The sequence below is a fragment of the Symphalangus syndactylus genome, chromosome 15 (genome assembly GCF_028878055.3).
Source record: "Symphalangus syndactylus isolate Jambi chromosome 15, NHGRI_mSymSyn1-v2.1_pri, whole genome shotgun sequence".
In the NCBI taxonomy this organism is placed as follows: domain Eukaryota; kingdom Metazoa; phylum Chordata; class Mammalia; order Primates; family Hylobatidae; genus Symphalangus; species Symphalangus syndactylus.
This window is the reverse complement of record NC_072437.2, coordinates 26498871-26524944: the sequence shown is the minus strand read 5'-3', so window position 1 is coordinate 26524944 and position 26074 is coordinate 26498871. Positions and strand designations below refer to the sequence as shown.

Sequence of the window (26074 nt, the reverse complement as noted above, 5' to 3'; positions counted from 1 at the left end):
TAAAATCTGAGAAAAATGGAAATTAGAAAAAAGGAGAAAATGATTAAATAGAAAACTAATTTGAAAGAGAAAAATCAACAAACCCAAAGCTTCATTATATAAAAAAACTGCTGAAATCAATAAACTCCGAAAAGTCTAATCAAGAAACAAAGAGAGGAAAATTATCATTTATCATGAATTAACAGGGAATAACAGAAGAGGTACTACAGGCATTAAAAAGAATATATAAAAAACACCATTCCAATAAATAAATTAAAAATTTTGATGCAAAAGGCAAATTTCTGGAAAAATGATGGGCAAATATAAAATAATAATAATAATAATAATATCCAGTGTCTACTGATTAAGTGCCCTCATGATTAAATATATTATAATAATAATAATAAAAAACCTAAATCTGAATAATTCTATTATTGAATTTAAGAACATGAATTCACGACACAAAAATTTCCCACAGAAAAAACAAAGATGGGTCACAAGATGATTTTGCAGAAGTTTTATCAAATTCTTCTAGAGAATTGGAATCCAGCATTATCCTGATATAAAAACCAAAGAAAGGAAAATTATAAACCAAACTGTTTCAAGAACACTAAGTCCGGGCGCGGTGGCTCACACCTGTAATCCCAGCACTTTGGGAGGCCAAGGAGGGCGGATCACAAGGTCAGGAGTTTGAGACCAGCCTGGCCAACATGGTGAAACCCCGTCTCTACTAAAAATACAAAAATTAGCTAGTCGTGGTGGTGGGCACCTGTAATCCCAACTACTTGGGAGGCTGAGGCAGGAGAATCACTTGAAACCGGAAGCCGAGATCACGCCACTGCACTCCAGCTTGGGTGAAAAAGCAAACAACAAAAAAAAGAATACTAAATAACATACTAAATACATTGAACCTAAGAACATAAAAAATAATTATAAACTGTTTACATCAGTAATACAAGCCTGATTTAAGATGTGACAATTAATCAATCAATGCTATTTATCAGGTTAACGGAACAGGAAGAACCACATGATCATATAAATAGTGGCAAGAAAATACCGGGGCTTGAGCCCAGGAGATGGAAGTTGCAGTGAGCCGAGATCATGCCACTGCACTCCAGCCTGGGTGACAGTGAGACTCTGTCTCAAAAAAAAAAAAAAAAAAAAAAAAAAAAGAAGCCAATCCCAAAAAGTCGGATCATGGCAGACGAGAGGCAGGACTAGATTGCAGCTCTGACTCGGCCTGACAGAGCAGTGTGCAGAGGCTTGCACTGTGAACTTTAGCTCTGGATCAACTGCAAGAACAAACCAGCAATCCCAAGAGGAGCCACAGACCCTTTGAAGGAAGTGGACTGTTACTGCAGGACCTGGGAGACATCCCAAATACTCTGCAGCAAGACCCACCCAAGGAGAGTCTGAGCTCAGACATGCCAAGCCCTGCCCCCACCTGATGGTCCTTCCCTACGCACCCTGGTAGTGGAAGACAAAGGGCATATAATCCTGGAGTCCTAGGGTCCTGCACACTGCTGGTTCCTCTTCATACTACCACAGTTGATGCTCTCTGCAAAGTGCCATCTTCTGACAGAAGGCCAACCAGTACAAAAATAGAGCATTAAACCAAAGCTAAGAACCGTCACAGAGTCCATTGCACCCCCTACCACCTCCACCAGAACAGGTGCTGGTATCCATGGCTGAGAGACCCATAGAGGTCTCTGTGAGGTTCACATCACAGGACTCTGTGCAGACAACCCCCAGTGCCAACCCGGAACCAGGCAGACTCGCTGGGTGGCTAGACCCAGAAGAGAGACAACAATCACCACAGTTCGGCTTACAGGAAGCCACATCCACACCGAAAGGGGGAGTGTACTATATCAAGGGAACACTCTGTGGGACAAAAGAATCTGAACAATAGCCTTCAGCCCAAGACTTTCCCTCTGACAGAGCCTACCCAAATGAGAAGGAGCCAGAAAACTCACTCTGATAATGTGACAAAATAAGGCTCTTTAACAGCCCCCCAAAATCACACTAGTTCACCAGCAATGGATCCAAACTGAGAAGAAATCCCTGATTTACCTGAAAAAGAATTTAGGGGGTTAGTTATTAAGCTAATCAAGGAGGCACCAGAGGAAGGCAAAGCACAATGCAAGGAAATCCAACAAATGATACAAGACGTAAAGGGAGAAACAGTCAAAGAAATAGATAGCTTTAAAAAAAAATCAAAAATTCAGGAGACATTGGACAGACTTACAGAAATGCAAAATGCTCTGGAAAGTCTCAGCAATAGAACTGAATAAGTAGAAGAAAGAAGAAGAAGAAACAAGCAGTAGAAGAAAGAACTCAAATACAAGGTCTTCTAATTAACCCAATCCAACAAATACAACAAAAAAAGAATAAGAAAATATGAACAAAGCCTCCAAGAAGTCTGGGATTATGTTAAATGACCAAGCCTAAGAATAATCAGTGTTCCTGAGGAAGAGGAGAATTCTAAAAGCTTGGAAAACATATTTGGGCAAATAATCGAAGAAAACTTCTTCAGCATTTCTAGATACCTAGACATCCAAATACAAGAAGCACAAAGAACACCCGGGAAATTCATTGAAAAAAATTGTCACCTAGGTGCATTGTCATCAGGTTACCCAAAGGTACGACCAAAGAAAGAATCTTAGGAGCTGTGAGACAGAAGCACCCGGTAACCTATAAAGGAAAACCTATCATATTAACAGCAGATTTCTCAGCAGAAACCCTACAAGCTAGAAGGGATTGGGGCCCTATCTTCAGCCTCCTCAAACAAAACAATTATCAGCCAAGAATTTTGCATCCAGTGAAACGAAGCTCCACATATGAAAAAAAGATAGTCTTTTTCAAACAAACAAATTCTAACAGAATTCACTACTACCAAGCCACCACTATAAGAACTGCTAAAAGGAGCTCTAAATCTTGAAACAAATCCTGGAAATGCATCAAAACAGAACCTCTTTAAAGCATAAATCACACAGGACCTATAAAACAAAAATACAAGTTAAAAAGCAAAAGCAAACAAACAAAAAAAACCCAAAAAAAACCACAAAGTACACAGGCAACAAACAGCACAATGAATACAACAGTACCTCACATCTCAACACTAACATTGAATGTAAATTGCCTAAATGCTCCACTTAAAAGATACAGAACTGCAGAATGGATAAAAACTCACCAACGAACTATCTGCTGCCTTTAGGAGACTCGCCTAACACATAAGGACTCACAGAAACTTAAAGTAAAGGGGTGGAAAAAGGATTTCATGCAAATGGACACGAAACACAAGCAGGGGTAGCTATTCTTATATCAGACAAAACAAACTTTAAAGCAACAGCAGTTAAAAGAGACAAAGAGGGACATTATCTAACAGTAAAATGCCTTGTCCAAAAGGAAAATATCACAATCCTAAACATATATGCACCTAACACTAGAGCTCTCAAATTTATAAAACAATTACTAACAGAATTAAGAAATAAGATAGACAGCAACACAATAACAGTGGGGGACTTCAATACTTCACTGACAGCACTAGACAGATCATTAAGACAAAAAGTCAACAAAGAAACAATGGATTTAAACTACACCTTGGAACAAATGGACTTAACATACATAAACAGAACATTTCATCCAACAACTGCAGAATACACATTCTATTTGACAGTGCATGGAACTTTTTCCAAGATAGACCATATGATTCAGCTGCAAAAGGAATCTTCAAAACCACGCAAATACATGGAAATTAAATAATCTGCTCCTGAATGAGCATTGGGACAAAAATGAAATCAAGATAGAAATTAAAAAATATTTCAAACTGAATGACAATAATGACACAACCTATCAAAACCTCTGGGATACAGCAAAGGCAGTGCTAAGAGGAAAGTTCATAGCCTTAAACACCTGAAAAAACTGAAAGAGCACAAACTGACATTCCAAGGTCACACCTCAAGGAACTAGAGAAACAAGAACGAACCAAACCCAAACCCAGCAGAAGAAAGGAAATAACCAAGATCAGAGCAGAACTAAATGAAATGAAACAACAACAACAAAATACAAAAGACAAATAAAACAAAAAGCTTGTTTTTTGAAAAGGTAAATAAAATTGATAGGCCATTAGCAAGATTAACCGAGAAAAGAAGAGAGAAAAATTAACTGACACCACTGAAATACAAAAGATCATTCAAGCCTACTATGAGCACCTTTACACACATAAACTAGAAAACCTAGAAGAGATGGATAAATTCCTGGAAAAATGCTACCCTCCTAGCTTAAATCAGGAAGAATTAGATACCCTGAACAGACCAATAACAAGCAGCAAGACTGACACGGTAATTTAAAAATTACCAACAAAAAAAAGTCCAAGACCAGACAGATTCACAGTAGAATTCTACCAGACATTCAAAGAAGAATTGGTAGCAATCCTTCGGACACTATTCCGTAAGACAGAGAAAGAGGGAACCCTCCCTAATTCATTCTATGAAGCCAGCATCACCATAATACCAAAACGAGGAAAGGACATAACCAAAAAAGAACATTGCAGACTGATATCCTTGAGGAACATAGATGCTAAAATCCTTAACAAAATACTCGTTAACTGAATCCAACAACATATCAAAAAGATAACCCACCATGATCAAGTGGGTTTCATACAAGGGATGTAGTGATGGTTTAACATATGCAAGTCAATAAATGTGATATAACACACAAAAAAAATTAAAACCAAAAATCACATGATCATCTCAATAGATGCAGAAAAAGCATTCGACAAAATCCAGCATCCTTTAAGATTAAAACTTTCAGCAAAATTGGCATACAAGAGACATACCTCAATGTAATAAAAGCCATCTATGACAAACCCACAGCCAACATAATACTGAATGGGAAAAGTTGAAAGCATTTCCTCTGAGAACTGGAACAAGACAAGGATGCCCACTCTCACCAGTCCTCTTCAATGTAGTACTGGATGTCCTGGCCAGATCAATCAGACAAGAGAAAGAAATAAAGGGCATCCAAACTGGTAAAGAGGAAGTCAAACTGTCATTTACTTTGGAAACCCTAAAGACTCCTCCAGAAACCTCCTAGAACTGATAAAATAATTCAGCAAACTTTCCAGATACAAGATTAAAGTACACAAATCAGTAGCTCTTCTATACACCAACAGGAACCAAGCAGAGAATCAAATCAAGAACTAAACCCCTTTTACAATAGCTGCAAAAATTAAAATAAAATAAAATACTTAGGAATATACCTAACCAAGGAATCACAAGACCTCCACAAGGAAAATGACAAAACACTGCTGGAAGAAATCATAGACAACAGAAATAAATGGAAATACATCTCATGCTCATGGATGAATAGAATCAATATTGTGAAAATGACCATACTGCCAAAAGCAATCTACAAATTCAATGCAATCCCTATCAAAATACCACCATCATTCTGCACACAGAATTAAAAAAAAATTCTAAAATTCATATGCAACCAAAAAAGAGCCCGCATAGCCAAAGCAAGACTAAGCAAACAGAACAAATCTGGAGGCATCACACGACCTGATTTCAAACTGTACTATAAGGCCATAGTCACCAAAACAGCATGGTACTGGTATAAAAATAGGCACACAGACCAATGGAACAGAATAGAGAACCCAAATACTTACAGCCAACTGATATTTGACAAAGCAAACAAAATCATAAAGTGGGGAAAGGACACCCTTTTCAACAAATGGTGTTGGGATAACTGGCTAGCCACATGTAGGAGAATGAAACTGGATCCTTATCTCTGACCTTACACAAAAATCAACTAAAGATGGATCAGAGGCTTAACTCTAAGACCTGGAAACTATAAAAATTCTAGAAGATAACATTGGAAAAACCCTTCTAGACATTGGTTTAGGCAAGGATTTCATGACTAAGAACCCAAAAGCAAATGCAATAAAAACAGAGATAAATAGTTGGGACTTAATTAAACTAAGGAGCTTTTGCACCGCAAAAGGCACATTCAGCAGAGTAAAGAGACAACACACAGAATGGGAGAAAATCTTCACAATCCATACACATCTGACAAAGGAGTAATATCCAGAGTCTACAATGAATTTGAACAAATCAGTAAGAAAAAAACAATCCCATCAGAAAGTGGACTTAGGACATGAATAGAAAATTCTCAAAAGAAGATATACAATGCTCACTATCACTAATGATTAGGGAAATGCAAATCAAAACCACAATGTGATACCACCTTGTGGCATCCTGCAAGAATGGCCATAATAAAAAAAAAAAATCAGAAAACAGTAGATGTTGGCATGGATGCAGTGATCAGGGAACACTTCTACACTGCTGGTGGGAATGTAAACTAGTACAGCCACTATGGAAAATAGTGTGGAAATTCCTTAAAGAACTAAAAGTAGATCTACCATTTGATCCAGCAATCCCACCACTGGGTATCTACCCAGAGGAAAAGAAGTCATTATTCGGAAAAGATACTTGCACACACGTTTATAGCAGCAGGATTCACAATTGCAAAATCACGGAACCAACCCAAATGCCCATCAATCAATGAGTGGGTAAAGAAACTGTGAGATTATCTATCTATCTATCTATCTATCTATCTATCTATCTATCTATCTATCTATCTATCATCTATCTGATGGAATACTCCGCAACCATAGAAAGGAATGAATTGACAGCATTTGAAGTGACCTGGATGAGATGAGAGACTATTATTCTAAGTGAAGTAACTCAGGAATGGAAAACCAAACATTTTATGCTCTCACTGATATGCGGGAGCTAAGCTATGAGGATGCAAAAGCATAAGAATGATACAATGGACTTTGGGGGTTTAGGGGGAGGAGTGGGAGGAGGGCGAGGGATAAAAGACTACAAATATGGTGCAGTGTATGTTGCTCGGGTGACAGGTGCACCAAAATCTCACAAATCACCACTAAAGAGCTTAGTCATGTAACCAAGTACCACCTGTACCCCAGTAACTTATGGAAAACTAATAAATAAATAAGACACTGAAATAGATACAGATTTTTTTAAACAGAACACAAAAAACAACAACCATAAAGGAAAAGATTGATAAGTATGTTTATGAAAACACAATATTACAGGACTAAAAAGAAGAAGGTATCTGCAATTCAGAATATATAAAGAATTCTACAAATCAGTAAGAAAAACAAAACAAAAACCCAGAGTACTCAATAGAAAAATCGTTAAGACACTTAAATAGGTGCTTACCCAAATGATATTCAATTGGTCAATAAACATAAAAAGATGAAAACTATAAGAGCAAACCAAATGAAAATTCTATAAACAAAAACTGAATATCAAAAAAACAACATTTAGCCAGGTACTGTGGCTCATGCCTATAACCCCAATACTGAGGTTTGCTTGAGGAGGGAGGAGGATTGCTTAAGCCTAGGAGTTTGAAACCAGCCAGGACAACACAGCAAGATCCCATCTCTATGAAAGAAAAAAAAACATATTCAATGGGCTGGCAGCAGATTGGGATAAGAGAAAGAATCAATGACTCTAAAGACAGAGCAATACAAATTATCCAAATGAAAGACAAAAATAAAAAAGACTGAAAGACTGGAATGCAATACCCTAGATCTTGGAGCTACACCAAACGGTCTAACATAATATCATTTTCAGTCCCAGAAGTTAAGGAGTTAAAAAAGAAAGAAAAGAGAAATGTATCAAAACAAAGACTCATAATTTTCCAAAATTAAATAAAAATACCAACCCATATATTGAAGAAGCTCATTAATCCCAAGAAGGATACTAAAAACATATAGTCAAACAGCAAAAACTCAAAGACAAAGAGGAAATTGTTTTAAAAAGCAGCCATGAAGAGACATAATGTATAGTGCAACAAGCATAATAATGATGGCTTCTCATCAGAAACAAGGGAGAAGACAATGATGTGATACATGTACAGTGCCAAAAAAAGGAAAAAAAAAAGAAAACTGTCAACCTAGAATCTTCTATCTGTTGAAAAGATCATTAAAAACGAAGTTGAAATAAAGACATGCTCAGATGGGCAAAAGCTAGAAGGTTTCCAGCAGACCAGCCTGAAAAGAAGTTCTTCAGGCTTAACGAAAATGATACTGGATGGAAGCTCAGACTTCAGAAAGAAATAAAGAGCACTGGAAAGGACAAATATGTGAGTAAATATAAAACACAATTTTCTATAATACGTATGCACATACATGCATACATATGTATAAATTTCTTTCAAAGACCATTGGTTATTTAAAGCAAAATGGACACAATATATCATGAAGTTTATAGCATATGTAGAAGTAAACAACATGATAACATAAGCCCAAAGAATAGGAGAAATAAATTATATAATAGTAAGATCATTCTATTGTTTGCAAATTTGGTAGGAAATTATTTGAAAATAGATTGCAATAAACTTAAATGCATATGTAAACTCTAGAGCAACCACTAAAAACAATAACATAAAGAGGCAGAGCTAAAAATGTGATAGAAAAAATAAAATGAGGTAAGAATATATATTCTATTCACTCCAAAGAAGGAAAAGAACATATGAGACTAATAGAAGACAAATACCAAGATGGTAGACTTAAAACCAACCATATATTAAATGTACATGGATAAAACTCCACATAAAACGACAGAGAATGTCAGCTGAGCATTTAAAAAGCCAGATCCAGTTAGATGCTGCTTACAACAAAGACTGTAAATACAGAGAGAGAGAGAGAGATACCATGCAAAAACACCCCACTCTTAGTAAATGACAGAACAGTGAACAAAAATTCAGTAAAGATACTGAAGATCCAGATATTATAAGCCAACTTGACCTGTCATTTTTAGAACTCTATACTCCACAGCTACAGAATATACATTCTTTTTTTTCAAATGCACAGGGGACCTTTACCAAAGTAAAGTAATTACGGGGCCATTAAAGAAGTCTCAATACATTTCAAAGGTTAGAAATATTACAGATTATGTAACTGAATTACAAAAAAGCTAATTAGAAATCAGTAACAGTAAGGTTTTTTTTTTAATCCCTAAATCTTTAGAAATGAAGTTATATACTCCATAATAACTCACTACTAAAATATTACATCACAAAGTCAACTCATGGGCCAGGTAGAGTGGCTCAAGCCTATAATCCCAGCACTTTTAGAGGCTGAGGCGGGAGGCTCACTTGAGGCCAGGAGTTCGAGACCAACCTGGGCAACATGGTGAAACCCCATCTCTACTAAAAATACAAAAATTAGCTGGGTGTGGTGGTGTGCGCCTGTAATCCCAGCTACTCGAGAGGCTAAGGCACGAGAATCGCTTGAATCCGGGAGGTGGAGGTTGCAGTGAGCTGAGATTGCACCACTGCACTCCAGCCTGGGCGACAGAGTGAGATACTGTCTCAAAAAAAAAAAAAGTCAACTCATAAATATTCTGAACTGTAGATAAAGAAAACACAACATATCAAGATCAATGGATGCAGCTAAGCAATACATAAAGAGAAAGTACAACTTTAAATGCATATATTATGAAACAAATGAAAACCAACAGATTAATGTTCAATCTTAAAAAGCTAGAGAAAAAGAAAAATTAAATCAATGTAACTTAAAAAATAAGAAATTAATGAAATAGAAAATCTACCAACTACAGAGAAAATTACAAAATCAAACATGAATTCATTGAAAAAAAATCAAAATTGATAAACTCCAAGCTAAACTGATTGACAGAAACAAATTATCAATGTCAGGAATAAAAGAAGAAATTTCACTATAGATTATAAAGACATTAAATGGACAAATGTGAGATTATGAACAGTTTCACGCAAAAAGCTCTCCAGTGAAGACAAAATAAGCAAATGTATTAAAAACCACAATTTACAAAACAGGAAATATTCACAAATGCCTAGTATTAAACATATACAAATACACTTATGTATATTAAAAACTAAAAAATCAACAAGATTTTTTTTTTTTTTTTTTTTTTTGAGATGGAGTCTCGCTCTGTCGCCCAGGCTGGAGTGCAGTGGCGCAATCTCGGCTCACTGCAAGCTCCGCTTCCCGGGTTCACGCCATTCTCCTGCCTCAGCCTCTCCGAGTAGCTGGGACTACAGGCACCCGCCACCACGCCCGGCTAATTTTTTGTATTTTTTTGTAGAGACGGGGTTTCACCGTGGTCTCGATCTCCTGACCTCATGATCCGCCCACCTCAGCCTCCCAAAGTGCTGGGATTACAAGCGTGAGCCACCGCGCCCGGCCAAAAATCAACAAGATTTTTAAAAACATGTTTTAAAAAGTTGGCAGGAAGATCTGAACCAGTACTTCAGAAAATAAGACACATGAATGGCCGATTAGCCTGTATGAGAAAAGCTCAATATTAATCATCAAGGCAATGCAAATGGATCATCTATACCCTACTAAAAAGAATAAAAACAAAAAGACTGATCATACAAAATGTTGGCAAGGATGTGGAGCAACTAGAATGCTCATATATTGCTGCTGGGTGTGTAAAATAGTACAACCATTATAAAAATCCTTGTCATAGTTTGATTTTTGGTTTTTAAAATGAACTTTATAAACCCAGCAATTCCACTCTTATGAATTTTATCCGAGACGAATGAAAACATATGTAGTGTACCCATGAACACTTCTATAAGAACATTCATTGCTAAAAACTGGCAACAATTCAAATACCCATCAATCAGAGAGTAGACAAATAAATGTTGGTGTCATCATACAATGAAATATCACTCAGAAAAAGAAAACAAAGAAACGAACCACTGAAACATACATAGAACTCAAAAACCTGGTGAACAAAAGAATCCAGCCACAGAAAAATTACTGGTTCCATTTATATGTAGTTCAAGGACAGGAAAACTAATTGATGTTGACGGAAATCTGGAAGAGGTGTAGGGGTATGAAAATTGACTGCAGAGGGGCAAAGGAGACTTCCTGAGGAGATGGAAATGCTCTACATCTTGTTTTAGAGGGTGGATACCGGAATGTACACAATTAGTAAAATTCAACCTAAAAAAACCTGTTGATTTTATTGTATATAAACTATACCTCAATAAAAATATTGATAGGGTAAAAAAAAAATACGACACTAGAATTTCATTCCCATCCCTTTGGCCATGTTCAGGCAGTGTATCAATACACAACCATAACGCTAAGAGATGATCTCCTCAGGTGCATCGAGGGTGGGAAAGAGGACAAATGTGAGAACTAATGGTAAGCAGCCTGTGTGCCCTAGAAAAAAATGGCTCCTGATCCATGTTTGATCCGTGTCCCATAGGTGGCTGGCCCTTTGCTGTGATGCTCAAGCAGCACTATCGGCTTCGTGACTCAATGCAAATGAGAGAGAACACTAAGTCAATGAACCCAGGGAAAGGGCTGAAAGAAAACAAGTGAGTCACGAAACTCACAAGTAGAAGAGATTACACTTACCCATGCCCCACATCAGGTGGAAGTGATATATCCATATATAAAACAGTGACAGCAAGATTTTAATAAAACTGAGGCAAGTTCTCCAGCCCAAACCTTTTTTTGTTCATCTTATCAAGAAAACTCAGTAGGTATACAGACAAAAATGAACGTAATCAATCAAGAATAGCATAGAGAGAATTTAAAGGTCCTCAATTAAGTAAACATTTAGCCATTTTCTTCTGGGTAATAACTGTCCATTTTATCATTACTAAGGATGCAAGATAACAAGAAGAGAAAGCACCATGAATGGCCACTATTGTTTTGCAATGGACGTCATCCAATATGCCAGAATGGAAAGTTCTATGCTCTGCTGAATACCACCAGACTTGATAAAAATGAGATTCTTAATTTTTTTCTTTAGGTCTTAATTAGCTTCTTGTTAAACTACAAACATTATCATTGGAACACACATGCTGGGAAAAATTGGAACACTGGTTGCCAGCCTGGGAAGCCTGGGAGGGTCCCCGGTGATTAACTGTCACCACACTAATGGTGACAGTACTGCTTTCTACATGTGCTATCACACTGGAAAACACCCAACCATTGCATCTTTCATTAAAAAAGAAAAGGTAAAGGAATTGTTAGAGTGGGCCTGTGTGAATCCTATCATCCTGATCTCAGAAATCCAGGGGTCAAGAGTGGGCAAATATTTCCAGTAACTCATGTCATCAACTGCCCTGTCTACTAACAAGGAAATCCACTTTAATGTGGCAGTTGGCATGAATCATTATCTCTCGGGCTGGCATTTTCACAGACTAGTCCATCCTTGTAAATGCAGTGACTAAAACTCTTTTGTTGACTTTGAAAGCATGAAAACGCTGTGATTCAGTTAAAATGGATGAGTTTACTTTTGAAAGAGTCAGTAAAACAGAGATCTTTCAAATGAGGGCAAGGCGACCTAACTAACGATCTCTTTTGTCCAATGGGGATTTGAGGGTAGGAGTTGGGGGAAGGGGTGAACAAACCTCAGAAATCTCAAAATGACAAAGTCATTGTTCAGTGTGCTTTCTACACACTTTCCCTGACATCTCTACACAATGAAATGTAAGGGTCAGTGGTACTGAGACAAGTCAAGGCAGTTCCACTCTTTTGCTTCTATAAAAGCGAGTGACCCAACCTATTATACTCAAGTCTTAGGATGGCTTTGTTCTCCACATCCAGATGCAGCAGCTTTTTCTCCTGCCCCTCATCCTGCCCTCCCACCCCTCTAGGGAAGAAATGACTGAGGACACCTCCTTCACACTTTCTTTTGCTTGGGCATTTCACTTCATAAAGCTGCAGTCAACGTGTTTTGTTTGTGGGAGGAGGGACTGGCACATTCAGTGGTGGTCTCCACTGCTGCCTGCATTGGTGGCTCAAGTAGCCCCAGGATTAGTCCTTTGTGTTCCATGAAAGGATATGAAAAGTCAGTTATTTAAGCTCAGTCAAGCTGCTGATTTTTTTTTTTTTTAGATGAGGGGTGTGTAGGGAAGAAAGGTTTTGCAATTCAGTGTGCCTCAATAAATTACAGTGTTTTGCTGAGTGCAGCTGTGTGCAAGTTAGCATACTCAGAGCACTCCCAAATTTAAACACAAAAAATTAAAATGCCTAAATCCAACCTCTGCATCTTACCTTCATTTTACATGTTTTTTTCTAGTAGGAAGACTTCTTAGTGGCAAAGATTTTAGCTAGCAGAAGTCTAGATAACTCAGACTCCATATTCAATGTTATCAAGGGCCAAGGAAGTTTCAGCAATATTATGAAAATTACGTTATTATGAGATATTTAGTGCTCACTGGTTTATTCTGAAAACAACTCATTTTGGTACTGTGATTCCAAAAGAGAAAATAGCCATTAAAGCCTTCAGGGATAATAGACCTAATATCTGGAATACAAACTCATGTCCTGATATTTATGGGTCTGGTAACTGTCTGACAATTACCTTAATGCAGCATAATGTCATTGTCAGGCTATTTCTCCCACTTACAAATATACGCACTATTTAAAAAATACCTTTCCTTTAGTGAGCTTAGATGCTATGCTAAGAATGTTACTGAAATGACTTCATTTTATCCTCACAATAACCCTCATGGAATAGGTAGAATTTTCTCCATTTTACAGAGATGTAGCATGTGGCTTTGTGAGGAAAGAGAAAGTAAGTGGTAGAGATAGGAGTCAAACTTAAGAAGGACGATTCCAAGCCTCTCCCATTCCATCCTACACTACACTTGAACATTTTTATTATTATTTTTTGGTTCTTTTGAGTCTGGCTCTGGCTCTGTTGCTCAGGCTGGAGTGCAGTGGCACAACTGTGGTTCAATGCAACCTCGAACTTCTGGGCTCAAGTGATCTTCCTGACTCAGCCTCCAGACTAGCTGGGACTACAGGCACGCACCACTACACCTAGCTAATTGTTTTATTTTTTGTAGAGACGGGGTCTCACCATAATGCTCAGGCTGGTCTCAAACTCCTGGGTTCAAGAGTTCTTCCCAGGTCGGCCTCCCAAATTGCTAGGACTACAGCCATGAGACACCATCTCTGGCAAAGTCTTTTATTATTTTTATAGAGAAGGGGTCTCACTATGTTGCCCAGGCTGGTTTTGAATTTCTGACCTTGAGCAATCCTCTCGCTTCGGCCTCCCAAAGTTCTGGGATTACAGGCATGGGTCACCACACCTGGCCCCTACATTAGACTTTGAAGTTATTTACTTATAAGTGATATGTAGTCACATCTTGTTTTTTTTGTTTTTTTTTTTTTTTTAGATGGAATCTCGCTCTGTCTGGAGTGCAATGGCACGATCTTGGTTCACTGCAACCACTGTCTCCTGGATTCAAGCAATTCTCCCTGCCTCAGCCTCCCAAGTAGCTGGTATTACAAGGGCCCGCCACCACGCCCAGCTAACTTTTGTATTTTTAGTAGAGATGGGGTTTCACCATGTTGGCCAGGCTGGTCTCGAACTCCTGACCTCAAGTGATCCACCCACCTTGGCCTCCCAAAGTGCTGGGATTACAGGTGTGAACTACCACGCCTGGCCCAGTCCATCTAATCTTATTCACAGTAGCACACTCAACACTCACACCTTTAAAACCTGAAGCTGGGCCGGGAGCGGTGGCTCACGCCTGTAATGCCAGCACTTCGGGAGGCCGAGGCGGGCGGATCATGAGGTCAGGAGCTCCAGACCAGCCTGGCCAATACGGTGAAGCCCCGTCTCTACTAAAAATACAAAAATTAGCCGGGCGTGGTAGCACGCACCTGTAGTCCCAGCTACTTGGGAGGCTGAGGCAGAAGAATGGCTTGAACCCGGGAGGCAGAGCTTGCAGTGAGCTGAGATCGCACCACTGCACTCCAGCCTGGGCGACAGAACGAGACTCTGTCTCAAAAACAGAAAAAAAACAGAAAACAAAAACAAAAACAAAACTGAAGCTTTTCCTAGAGAACCAAGAGCACTGGCAAAGGGAATTTTCACGACTCTGATATCCTGGGGTGGAATCACCCTAAACAGACCACATAAATGATGCTGGCTTCCTTTTAATTTTGGAATTGAGAACAGCTCCACTTTTGTAAGCAACTGTAATTTGACAGTATTGGCAGGATATCTGACAGCTTTAACAGCTGATCTAGTAAAGCATTCACGGTGGTGTGCAAACCTAACTGGCCCTCTACTGGGACATGGCCTTGTGAATGACACATGCCTGAGGGGATCGACTATCCTGCAGTGTGGGCCCCCTATTCAGAAGCGAGGGCTTTCATTCGCCACACAAGGCATTCTGACCTGGATGTCCTAAACAAAAACTTGTCCAAACCAGTATCCTTTCTTGTTTTCCTGATGCTGGTACAACCCCATCTTTCTGACAGTGTCCCATTCCTCTCCAAATCTCTAAACTCTAAATTCCACACAAATCTCTGAACTCTTAAATTCCTGTGCTTAAGAAACAAGCCTTCTTGTGATCTGGCCCCTCTGCATCTCTCCATCTGATCTCCTCTAATGCCTTGTCTCAAACTTCCTGATGCAGCTATTCCACACTGCAGTGTCCCTGTAGATATCCTAAGCTCCTACACTTCCTGCCATATGTGCCTCCTCCTCCCCTACATATGGTTCAGGAAAACCAGGAAGCCTTACCAGCTTCCCCAAGCAGGGCAACAGACGAAGCCCTTTGCTGCTGTGATGTGAACTTGTATTTGACCAGCATGGAAATAAGGGATATACAATACAAAATCCTTAAAGTTGGTTTTGAGGTTTTTTTGGTTTGGGTTTTTTTGTTGTTGTTGTTGAGATGGAGTCTCTCTCTGCTGCCCAGGCTGGAGTGCAGCGGTATGATCTTGACTCACTGCAACCTCCACCTCCCATGTTCAAGCAATTCTTTCAGCCTCCCAAGTAGCTGGGATTACAGGTGTGCGCCACCACACCCAGCTAATTTTTGCATTTTTAGTAGAGATGGGGCTTCGCCACGTTTGTCAGGCTAGTCTGGAACTCTTGACCTCAAGCGATCTGCCCTCCTCAGCCTCCCAAAGTGCTGAGATTACAGGCATGAAAAAACATGTCCGGGTCTGATGTTGGAGATTTCATGATATATAGATATATATATATAGATATACATATATATATAGATATAGATATATATAGATATAGATATATAGATATATAGAGATATATATATAGATAGATATAGATAGATAGATATCACACACAAAATACATCATCTACAAATTTCAAGACACGTGTGAAGCTATTAGCACACAATCCTATTTTCCTCCAATTCTCATCTCCACCCCCTTTATTCTCATCCACACATAATTTGTTAACAGTTTTTTAAAGTGAAGCTTTAATTCTTTCCTAAGGCTTCAACTTGTCAAACAAATTTTTCTTGTGGCATTCCTGTTTCATCAGTTTATATGGTAAGTATTGTCATTACAAAATTACAGTAACAAGGATAAGTAGCATGAATATGTTGAGGAAGAATCACAACTGACTATGAGGAAGCATAATGAGGCCAAGGATTGGGGCAGACAATGGGGTCCGCCAGAGGCAGCCCAGTGGCAGGCATGTGCTACAGGTGGAGTGGAGGGTGCTGTGAATCCAGAAGGTGGCGAAAACAAATGAGTGGATTAGAACACAGTCCTCAACCTTTTTGGCACCAGGGACTGCTTTTGTGGAAGACAATTTTTCCATGGATAGGGGTGGAGGTGGTTTCAGGATGATTCAAGCCCATTATATTTATTGTGCACTTTATTTCTATTATTACCTGGTAATATATAATGAAATAATTATACAACTCACCATAATGTAGAATCAGTGGGATCCCTGAGCTTGTTTTCCTGCAACTAGACGGTCCCATCTGGGGGTGATGGGAGACAATGACAGATGATCAGGCATTAGATTCTCATAAGGTAGATGCAAGCTAGATCCCTAGCATGCACAGTTCACAATGTTCACAGGGCTCGTGCTCCTATGAGAATCTAATGCCACTGCTGATCTGACAGGAGGCAGAGGTCAGGCGGTAACGTGAGTGATGGGGTGCAAGCTTTGTTTTCTTGTCTACCGCCCACCTCCTGCTGTGTGGCCAGGTTCCTAACAGGCCACACAGACTAGTACTGGTCTGTGGCCCAGGGGTTGGGGACCACTGGATTAGTCAACAAGAGTAGTTGTTCACTTCTTCATCCTCCCTAGAGCACTAATTAGCAGGAAAATTAAAGAATAAATTTAACATTTATCCCTGGAGGTTCAAGGACAAGTTAGAAGTTAATACTTTAACTTTCAGTTTCACTCAAATGTGCATAAAGCTCCATTAGTGCTGCTATTGGTTTCACTAACTTCATCCACAATTCTCCTGAAAACAGAAAACCTCATACAACAAAGCCAAACCTGAAACACAATCAGGTTTCCACCAGGCAGATGTATGGTGGCTAAGCCTAGCGGCCCTGGCACTGCTGGACACTGAATTGCAATGGGGTAAGTGAAGAGTTCCAAAGCCAAGGGAAGCCTCCCAGCAGCATAGCTTGGAATGGAGTGATCTGCTGTCCAAGCTCAAGATGCTGATGCAGATGATGATGAGAAGAGCAAGATAGAGGAGGCATCCACTGCCACAAAGACCTTTTTCAGGTGACCACAAAGAGCAGGGAGAACTCTGAAAATGACCCTTTTCAGGAAGCAACCAGGCACAATTCAGAGGACAACCACCATGTGTGCCCAGGGTAAACCGGTTACCAGCCTCGCTGATATTCAGTAAAGTCCATCAACTGGGAACAACATCTCTAAAGGAGAGAGATGCATGTGCACACATCACACATCCTTGTTTAACCTTAAAATTACAAGGTGAGCTGCCACTTAGCTGCTCAAAGACCTTAGATGGGTTGAGCTGTCTATAGGTTCAACTATGAATTCCATACACAAGTTTACAATGCTGGCTAAAATGTAGACTCCGATCGTCCTAGAGCCCTACATAAATCATCTATTACAGCCACAAATGTTATTTTCCTCAATTTACAGTTTAAGATGGGCATCAAGCTACTTTAATTGAAAGATTACATATCAACAGTTTAATTGCTTCTTGAGGGGTTATGTGCCTGTGTGTGCATTTACATATATACACACACACACACACACACGTACATTTTAACCAAAAAGTAACTAAGGCAGGTCTCAATCGATTAGAGATTTAGCCAAGGTTGAGAACGTGGCAGGGGCACCTGTGATCTGTGCTTTTTTCTAGAGGGAGTTTTGTAAACTTCAGTATTTAAAGAAGAAAGAGCAAGCAGAAGGGAAAAAAAGAAAGTAAAAGGAAGGGAGGGTAGGCAGCGAGGGAGATGGTCACCTTCTTGTGAGACCCTGATTAGCCTCAGTAAATCTACATTTTACATGTGAAAAGAGGGAGTAGAAGAAAATGTGGATTGTGCATTGTCTCACACTCAGTCAATCTGTATTTTATATTAAGATAAAGGAGGGAGTACAGGAAATGAGGCAGTGACACAGGATTTGTAGGGTTGTGAAATCATGGCTATCTGGGAACAAAAGAAAGATGGTACTGGTGACTCTGTTCCCAAGCTTAACTTTCCCTTTGGCATACGGAGTTTGGGACCTGAGATTCTATTTTTCGTTCACACATGAAATAAGGCACCCACAGACTTTGTTGTCTGAAATCAAATATACGGGGCGGTGGGGGAGTTCAGATCCTTTATTGACAGTTTTTAAGAGTATTCAGGCCGGGTGTGGTGGCTCATGCCTGTAATCCCAGCACATTGGGAGGCTGATATGGGTGGACCACCTGAGGTCAGAAGTTCAAGACCAGCCTGGCCAACATGGTGAAAACCCATCTCTACTAAAAATACAAAAATTAGCCGGGCATGGTGGCGGTCACCTGTAATCCCAGCTACCCGGGAGGCCGAGGCAGGACAATCACTTGGAACAGGGAGGCAGAAGCTACAGTGAGCCGAGATGGCACCATTGCACTCCAGCCTGGGCGACAAGAATGAAACTCCTCTCAAAAAAACAAAACAAAGCAAAACAAAACTAGAGTATTCAAAGTATAAATTGTGACAGAAACATTCCGTTTAATTAAACCATGAGGTGTTTTTATTTCACAAAAATATTTATGCTGTGTACTGTATATATAGTATTTAAATGTAACTCTTCAGTATACTTATGTAACTTTCTATAAAGAATGCACTTCTAATGAATAATATTAGTACAATGTACAATCAATCACCAGTTGTTACAAAGTTTTAATGTAAAGTTATTTTTCAAAAGTAACTAGAGAAACGTGCCTTTGCTTTTGCCACAGTTAATTCTTCTTCCTTGTTTATACAGTATTACCACAGAGCTATCTATAGATATCTATAGATATCTATCGATAGATATCTATAGATATATATCACAACCTGAACAAAGGTGCATCAAAATACTGTAGATAAAGATATAGGCTGGGCGTGGTGGCTTACTCCTGTAATCCCAGCACTTTGGGAGGCTGAGGTGAGTGGATCACCTGAGGTCAAGAGTTCAAGACCAGCCTGGCCAACATGGTGAAACCCCATATCTACCAAGTATCTACCAAAAAATAAAATTAGCCAGGCGTGGTAGCACACACCTATTGTCCAAGCTACTGTGGAGGAGTCTGAGATGGGAGAATTGCTTGAACCTGGAAGGCGAAGTTTGCAGTGAGCAGAGATCACACCACTGCACTCCAGCCTGGGCGACAGAGCGAGACCCTGTCTCAAAAAAAAGAAAGAAAGAAAAGAAAACCTAGTGTCCCCTCTCTCCTGAGCTTCCTGATGCTCACATCTAAAAAACAGTCACAATTTCTCTGGTACCTGGGTTGGAGACCAGGTTTATCATAAAACCAGGAATAAAGTTATTTAAATGAGTAGTCTCCACAGCTGGGAATCTTACAGACCACTCAAAATGTCTAAAAGAATTTTGGGGAAAGGAAACTAAGTTTGTCTACCTTTAATTCTAAAGACACAGGGGGTAAGAAAAAAAAAGGCTAGTACCACAATTTCTGAAAGGTTTATATCTAAAATATTATAGGCTCATATTAAATGAGCATTATATGACTTTCTAGAGGGAGATGGGTGGGCACTAGATGACAATCTATTATTAGAGACTTAGTGATAGATATGGTTTGGCTGTGTCCCCACCCAAATCTCATCTTGAACTGTAGCTCCCATAATCCCTACATGTTGTGGGAGGGACCCAGTGGGAGGTAACTGAATCATCGGGTTGGGTTTTTCCTGTGGTATTCTCGTGATAGTGAATCAGTCACCTGAGATCTGATGACTTTATAAACAGCAGTTCCCTTGAACATGTTCTCTTGCCTGCCACCATGTAAGACATGCCTTTGCTCCTCCTTTGACTTCCACCATTTGAGGCCTCCCCAGCCATGTGAAACTGTGAGTCCATTAAATCTATTTTCTTTTTTTTTTTTTTTTTTTTTTTTTTTTGAGACGGAGTCTTGCTCTGTCACCCAGGCTGGAGTGCAGTGGCGCAATCTCGGCTCACTGCAAGCTCCGCCTCCCGGGTTCATGCCATTCTCCTGCCTCAGCCTCTCTGAGTAGCTGGGACTACAGGCGCCCGCCACCACGCCCGGCTAATTTTTTTGTATTTTTAGTAGAGACGGGGTTTCACCGTGGTCTCGATCTCCTGACCTCGTGATCCACCCGCCTCAGCCTCCCAAAGTGCTGGGATTACAGGCGTGAGCCACTGCGCCCGGCTAATCTATTTTCTTTTTTTCTTTTTTTTTGTTTTGAGACAGAGTGTGTCACCCAGGCTGGAGTGCAGTGGTGTGATTTTGGCTCACTGCAACCCAAGTTCAAGTGATTCTCCTGCCTCAGCCTCCCAAGTAGCTGGGACTACAGGTACCCTGCTCATGCTCGGCATCTCTCTTCCTGTGGAAATGCCACTTGGTTCCCTTCTGGAGACCTGGTACCTGTTCCTCCTCCATACAATGTGCCCCTCCCTCAATCTGCCCTCATATCTTCTTTGCACGGCTGTTTCCTTATTTTTCAACTCAACATCACCTCCTCCTTGACCATGCTGGTCCAGTCATTAGCAAACACTTTCCTTTGCTGAACACACTAGCACTATACTAACTTAGATTATTTATGTTTATTAGTCTGTTTATTATCGACCTCCTGCACTAGAATGCCAATTCCTGGAAGCTGATACCCAGTTAAATGCTCCATGCTCTAGATCCTGGAAAAGTACTTGGTATACAGGAGGTGTCCAAGAAATACTGATTGTCTCAATGACTATGAGTGAGGTTTAAACGAGATGGGGCAAGTGAAATATGCTCAGAGCAGTGCTCAGCCTGGTGTTATATGATCCCTTCTTTTTTATAAGACCTAGAGATGGTTTTATTACAGAATGGAGTGGTAAAGAAAAGCATCACTAATGAGAAAGAGAGACTTTCGCTGGTCCTTAAAGGATGAAGAATTAGAAGGGTACATTTGAGGGTGAGCCACAGGTGTGCAAACACACACACACACACACACACACGGGCGCCAACAGTCTGGCATGCACATAGTTTCTTTCCAAAAGTTAAAAGAGAAACTAGATTTAAGGACCAGAAAATTTGAATTTTGCTCTCTGTATGTCCTTTGTAGCCACAAATCAAAGATAAGCAAAGCAAAACAAGTCTATTTAGTTATTTATTCTAACATATGGCTGCACTGTGAGAAGAGGGGTTGAGTCCCCACTCTAGCATTAGGTGTTGCATGGCCAGTCTTGGAGGAAGCCATAATTGAACTTAAAGTGAAAGAGCTAGGATTGGAAATGTGTCTCATGCTGAGACCTTAACCATTCTCTCCTACAGTATCCCTTCTATTTAAGTCTTATCACACAGCATGGCAACTGCTTTCTATCTGTCCCTCCCAATAGAGTAAACTCATAGAAGAAGGGAATTCAATTTCACTTAGCCCCGTATCTCCAAGCCCAACATGGGGTCTAGTATACCCGAGATACTCAATAAATGCTTCTCAGGTGGATGAAGATAAAGGCTCTATCTTTTCCATCTCTGCATACTCAGCATATAGTAGGAGCTCAATAAAAAGCTGGTGGGAAAAAAATAAAAAGGAAGACATGTAATAAGAATGAGACATATTGGCCAGGCACGGTGGCTCACGCCTGTAATCCCAGCAGTTTTGGAGGCCGAGACGGGCAGATCACTTGAGGTCAGGAGTTCGAGACCAGCCTGGCCAACGTGGTGAAACCCCATCTCTACTAAAAACACAAAAATTAGCTAGGTGTGGTGGTGGGTGCCTGTAATCTCAGCTACTCAGGAGGCTGAGGCAGGAGAATTGTTTGAACCCGGGAGGCAGAGGTTGCAGTGAGCCAAGATCGCCCCACTGCACACCAGCCTGGGTGATAGAGCAAGATTCTGTCTCAAAAAAACAAAAAAGAATGAGATATATTGAAAAGAATTACAAATTATTTTCACAAGTCACATATTTATAATAGAAATGTTTTCCTTTTGGGAGAAAGTTTGAGATATTCCCAAATAAATCTAGTTGTAAATATAGTCACAAAACACCATATCTGCCCATCAAATACTACAAATAAATTTGTACTATTAAAATTGTTGAAAACTACCGATTCCAAATCATTAATATTAAATTTCTAATTAAAATGCTAATAAGATATTATAAACACAAATATTATAGATAGGGTACCTATTAATCCAATTATCGTTTTAAGAAAATGGAAGAAGAGATTCATGATGCTGGCATTGGTGCTGATATTAGGAAGTAATCAAGCACTTCCGGCCCGGCGCGGTGGCTCACGTCTGTAATCCCAGCACTTTGGGAGGCTGAGGCAGGAGGATCACTTGAGGTCAGAAATTAGAGACCAGCCTGGGCAAAATGGTGAAACTCCACCTCTACTAAAATTACAAAACTTAGCTGGCCATGGTGGTGCACACTTGTAGTCCCAGCTACTCGGGAGGCTGAAGCATGAGAATTGCTTGAACCCGGGAGGTGGCGGCTGCAGTGAGCTGAGATTGCGCCACTGCACTCCAGCCTGGGCTTCAGAGCAAGACCCTGTCTCAGAAAAAAAAAAAAAAAAAAAGGAAGTAATCAAGCACTTTAAAATGTGAATGTTGACTATTACCTTTGTGTTTTTGTTTGTTGATTTATGTAAACATATTGTTTTGAATGCCAAATTCCTATTCAAAGAACATGAGTTCTAGATGAAGATCTTTATGTTATTCGTATTTCAATTCTTTATGAAAACAAGATATTCAGTTTTAACCTGTGAAGAGCCATTCTACGTTCATAAATGACTTGGCTTTAGATATATTGTAGATGTTCAAAGCTGTTAGAATTTTTGAAAAAGCAAACAAGAAAAACATGTTTGAACAACCCTTTATAAGTCAGATGTGCACTGCCAGCCTTGGCTAAATTATCTGATTAGCCCATGGCAACCTTGAGGTAACTTGCAGACTGTTCATTTGTATTCTATAAGTTATTTATTTCCAGTGATATATTTATATCTTATGATATATTCAAAAACTTCCCTTAATTCTGGCTTTCCTTCCAAAAGGCCTAATCAAAATCCTCACCTTTCTTTATTCACTACTGTTGCACACCTGAGCCAATTTGAGTTCCAAAGTGACACATTACCCTCGCTGCCCCTCTGGGTTTCTTCCCTTAACACAGGACAGCGAATGACACCCACTTTCAAATTACTGGTGTCACTGTTCCCATTTGCAATGAATGCCAACAGCTAACTATATAAAAACAAATGAAAACTCACAAACACAAATATTTTGTTGAAGTCCAAAAATCAAAGTTAGGTTAATTGCCTCTATCTGGCCAGCAAATCTGGTCACATGTAAACCAGAATTTCCTTACCTCAGCGATTTCATCAGGAGAGTAATAAAATCTGTGCATGGTTTCAGACTTGCTTCTACAGAGCCTACATTCTACACATCAAGCCACAAGCAGAGGGTTCTCGTCTCAGATCTACCCCTCTAGTCTTTGGCAAACTCAATTGGAAACAGTTCAGTTCTGACCCAATGGTCCACAGTTCCAGACTCCTACTTACAAAACCAATAAAACGATCACCATCATACAGAAAACGTAATCAAACATGAATGCTCTGGATTAAAAAGGTCACATGAGGCCAGGTGCAGTGGCTCACGCCTGTAATCCCACCACTCTGGGAGGCCGAGGTGGATCACCTGAGGTTAGGAGTTCGAGACTAGCCTGAGCAACATGGCAAAACCCTGTCTCTACTAAAAATACAAAAATTAGCTTAGAGTGGTGGCAGTCATCTGTAATCACAGCTACTCAGGAGGCTGAGGCATGAGAATCGTTTGAACCTGGGGGGCGAAGGTTGCAGTGAGCTGAGATAGTACCATTGCACTCTAGCCTGGGTAACAGAGTGAGACCATCTCAAAAAAAAAAAAAAAAAAAAAGTCACATGGATAAATGCAACTACATTATTTATTTCTATAGCTATTTGATTTTAAATCTCAGCTTTAGTAAGAATAACAACTCAGCAGTCTTAGTCTGAACATTCTGGTAAGTGCAAAATTTCAACTCCCTCTTCATGAAGATACCTAACTTTTCTGTGGATTTTAATCTTCATTCTGTTTGTTACTATACATCCTGCCAAAGTTCTTTCTGGCTCAAGAATACCATCCGTAGTTGGTTCAGATGATACGTAGTTCCCCTGTAGATCAGTCAGCTAGATAACACCAAGGGTAACATCTTGACAAAGAAATTCCCAGTTTTTTTAAACTCAATTGTTTCAGTCAATCTCAGCTGCTGGGTTGAGAAGGCCCCACTTTCTGTGAGTTTCTCTGGGCTTAGGAGGAACTGCTAGTCACTGTGATTATTACCCACTGAACCTGATGAGAGCCATCAAAATCCAGGGCCCCTGATGTCAGCAGCATGTTTATTACCCATAGAACCTGGTGACAGCCACAAAACCCACGGCCCCGATGTCCGAAGCATGTTTTGCTAATGATATTAAACACAAAGTCATCCAGGAAATTTCCTACTATCTGAATTTTGAAAGGGGCTAAATAAACCCTGTAGAAGAATTGATGCAGTAGACAAGAGGCCTAAAAGTCAACTCCATTTCAGATGCCCATGCAATGGAGAAGGCTACTATTCACACAGATAAGATCATGCTTCCTGTATGGCTCGCCCGACTGGTACTAGAAATACATTTTAAAAATTTATCACCGAACTGAGTCAAAGTAGACAAAATTTCCCTGGCAAAACAAAACACCTCCCTCCTTCCCCCCTAAAAGATCAACGACTTTAAGCAAAGCCATGAGGTGAACAAAGCTAACTGTCATTTTGACCTTGCTTTGCTTTAATTCAGGAGACTACTTAGAAATGTACCGAGCAACCCCCTTCATTCGGCTCAGCTAGCAGAGCTAATAGGCTTCTAATTAATTTCCAGAAGATTGCTGTTATAACTAACAGGTTTTAAACATTTGGTTGATTGGGGAAAATGAATTGAATATAATGTATTTGATTTGGAAAATTAGTTTTCATTCTATGTGCTTACCATAATAGTGTTTATTTTAAGTTTACATGATTCCATTAAGAGTCCCAGAACAGCACTGGGCTGTTTTCATCCTTACGGAGGCCTAGGCAACTTAAAAAAAAAAAAAAAAAATTACATTTAGATTTTTGTTGGCCTTTATTTGAGGGCAGGTTAAATGCATTTTTTTGGGTGTGTGGCTTTAATAAAAATTTTCACTTCCTAATATAGCAACAGGCCCAAATACTTCAAAATGATCCTGGCGATACCTCAGTCAAAAGCCCACTCATCGAATGCAAATCCCCGGGAGAAAGGCTCGGCACACAAAGTAAGATGAACCAGTTACCGCATTGTTTACCACGTTTCACTTGATTCTTCCTGACAACCATTTAAACAATGAATGTTGGGAAATGTCCCTCAAAGAATCAACAACAATGGCAGGGACCAGAGCTTTTATATTTAGCTAATACTATTTTTAAAAGGAGAAAATATTTCTTCCTGAAGGGATTATGGGAAGCCTTATTAAAGACATCTGCAAACAAAACAAGTGACAATAGATCTTTATCATAATTGATAACTGAGTTATCCTTTAGATAAAACTCCTTTCTTGGAGACAATAACATTAGGATTTAACCTGTGCTGTA

General features: G+C 39.7%; 1 protein-coding gene across 6 annotated transcripts in view; it reads right to left on the bottom strand.

The window, feature by feature from the left end:
* ABCC4 (ATP binding cassette subfamily C member 4 (PEL blood group)) overlaps nt 1–26074 on the bottom strand; it is a 393134-nt gene that overhangs the window by 71786 nt on the left and 295274 nt on the right. The window contains exon 21 of one of the 6 annotated variants that reach the window (XM_063618989.1): nt 25460–25544. The exons of the other annotated variants lie outside the window; for them this stretch is intronic. Coding sequence (XP_063475059.1) covers nt 25527–25544 — 18 coding nt within the window. The 3' untranslated portion in view covers nt 25460–25526. Of the gene's footprint in view, nt 1–25459; nt 25545–26074 lie in introns of those variants that run through there. 6 annotated transcript variants of the gene reach the window in all.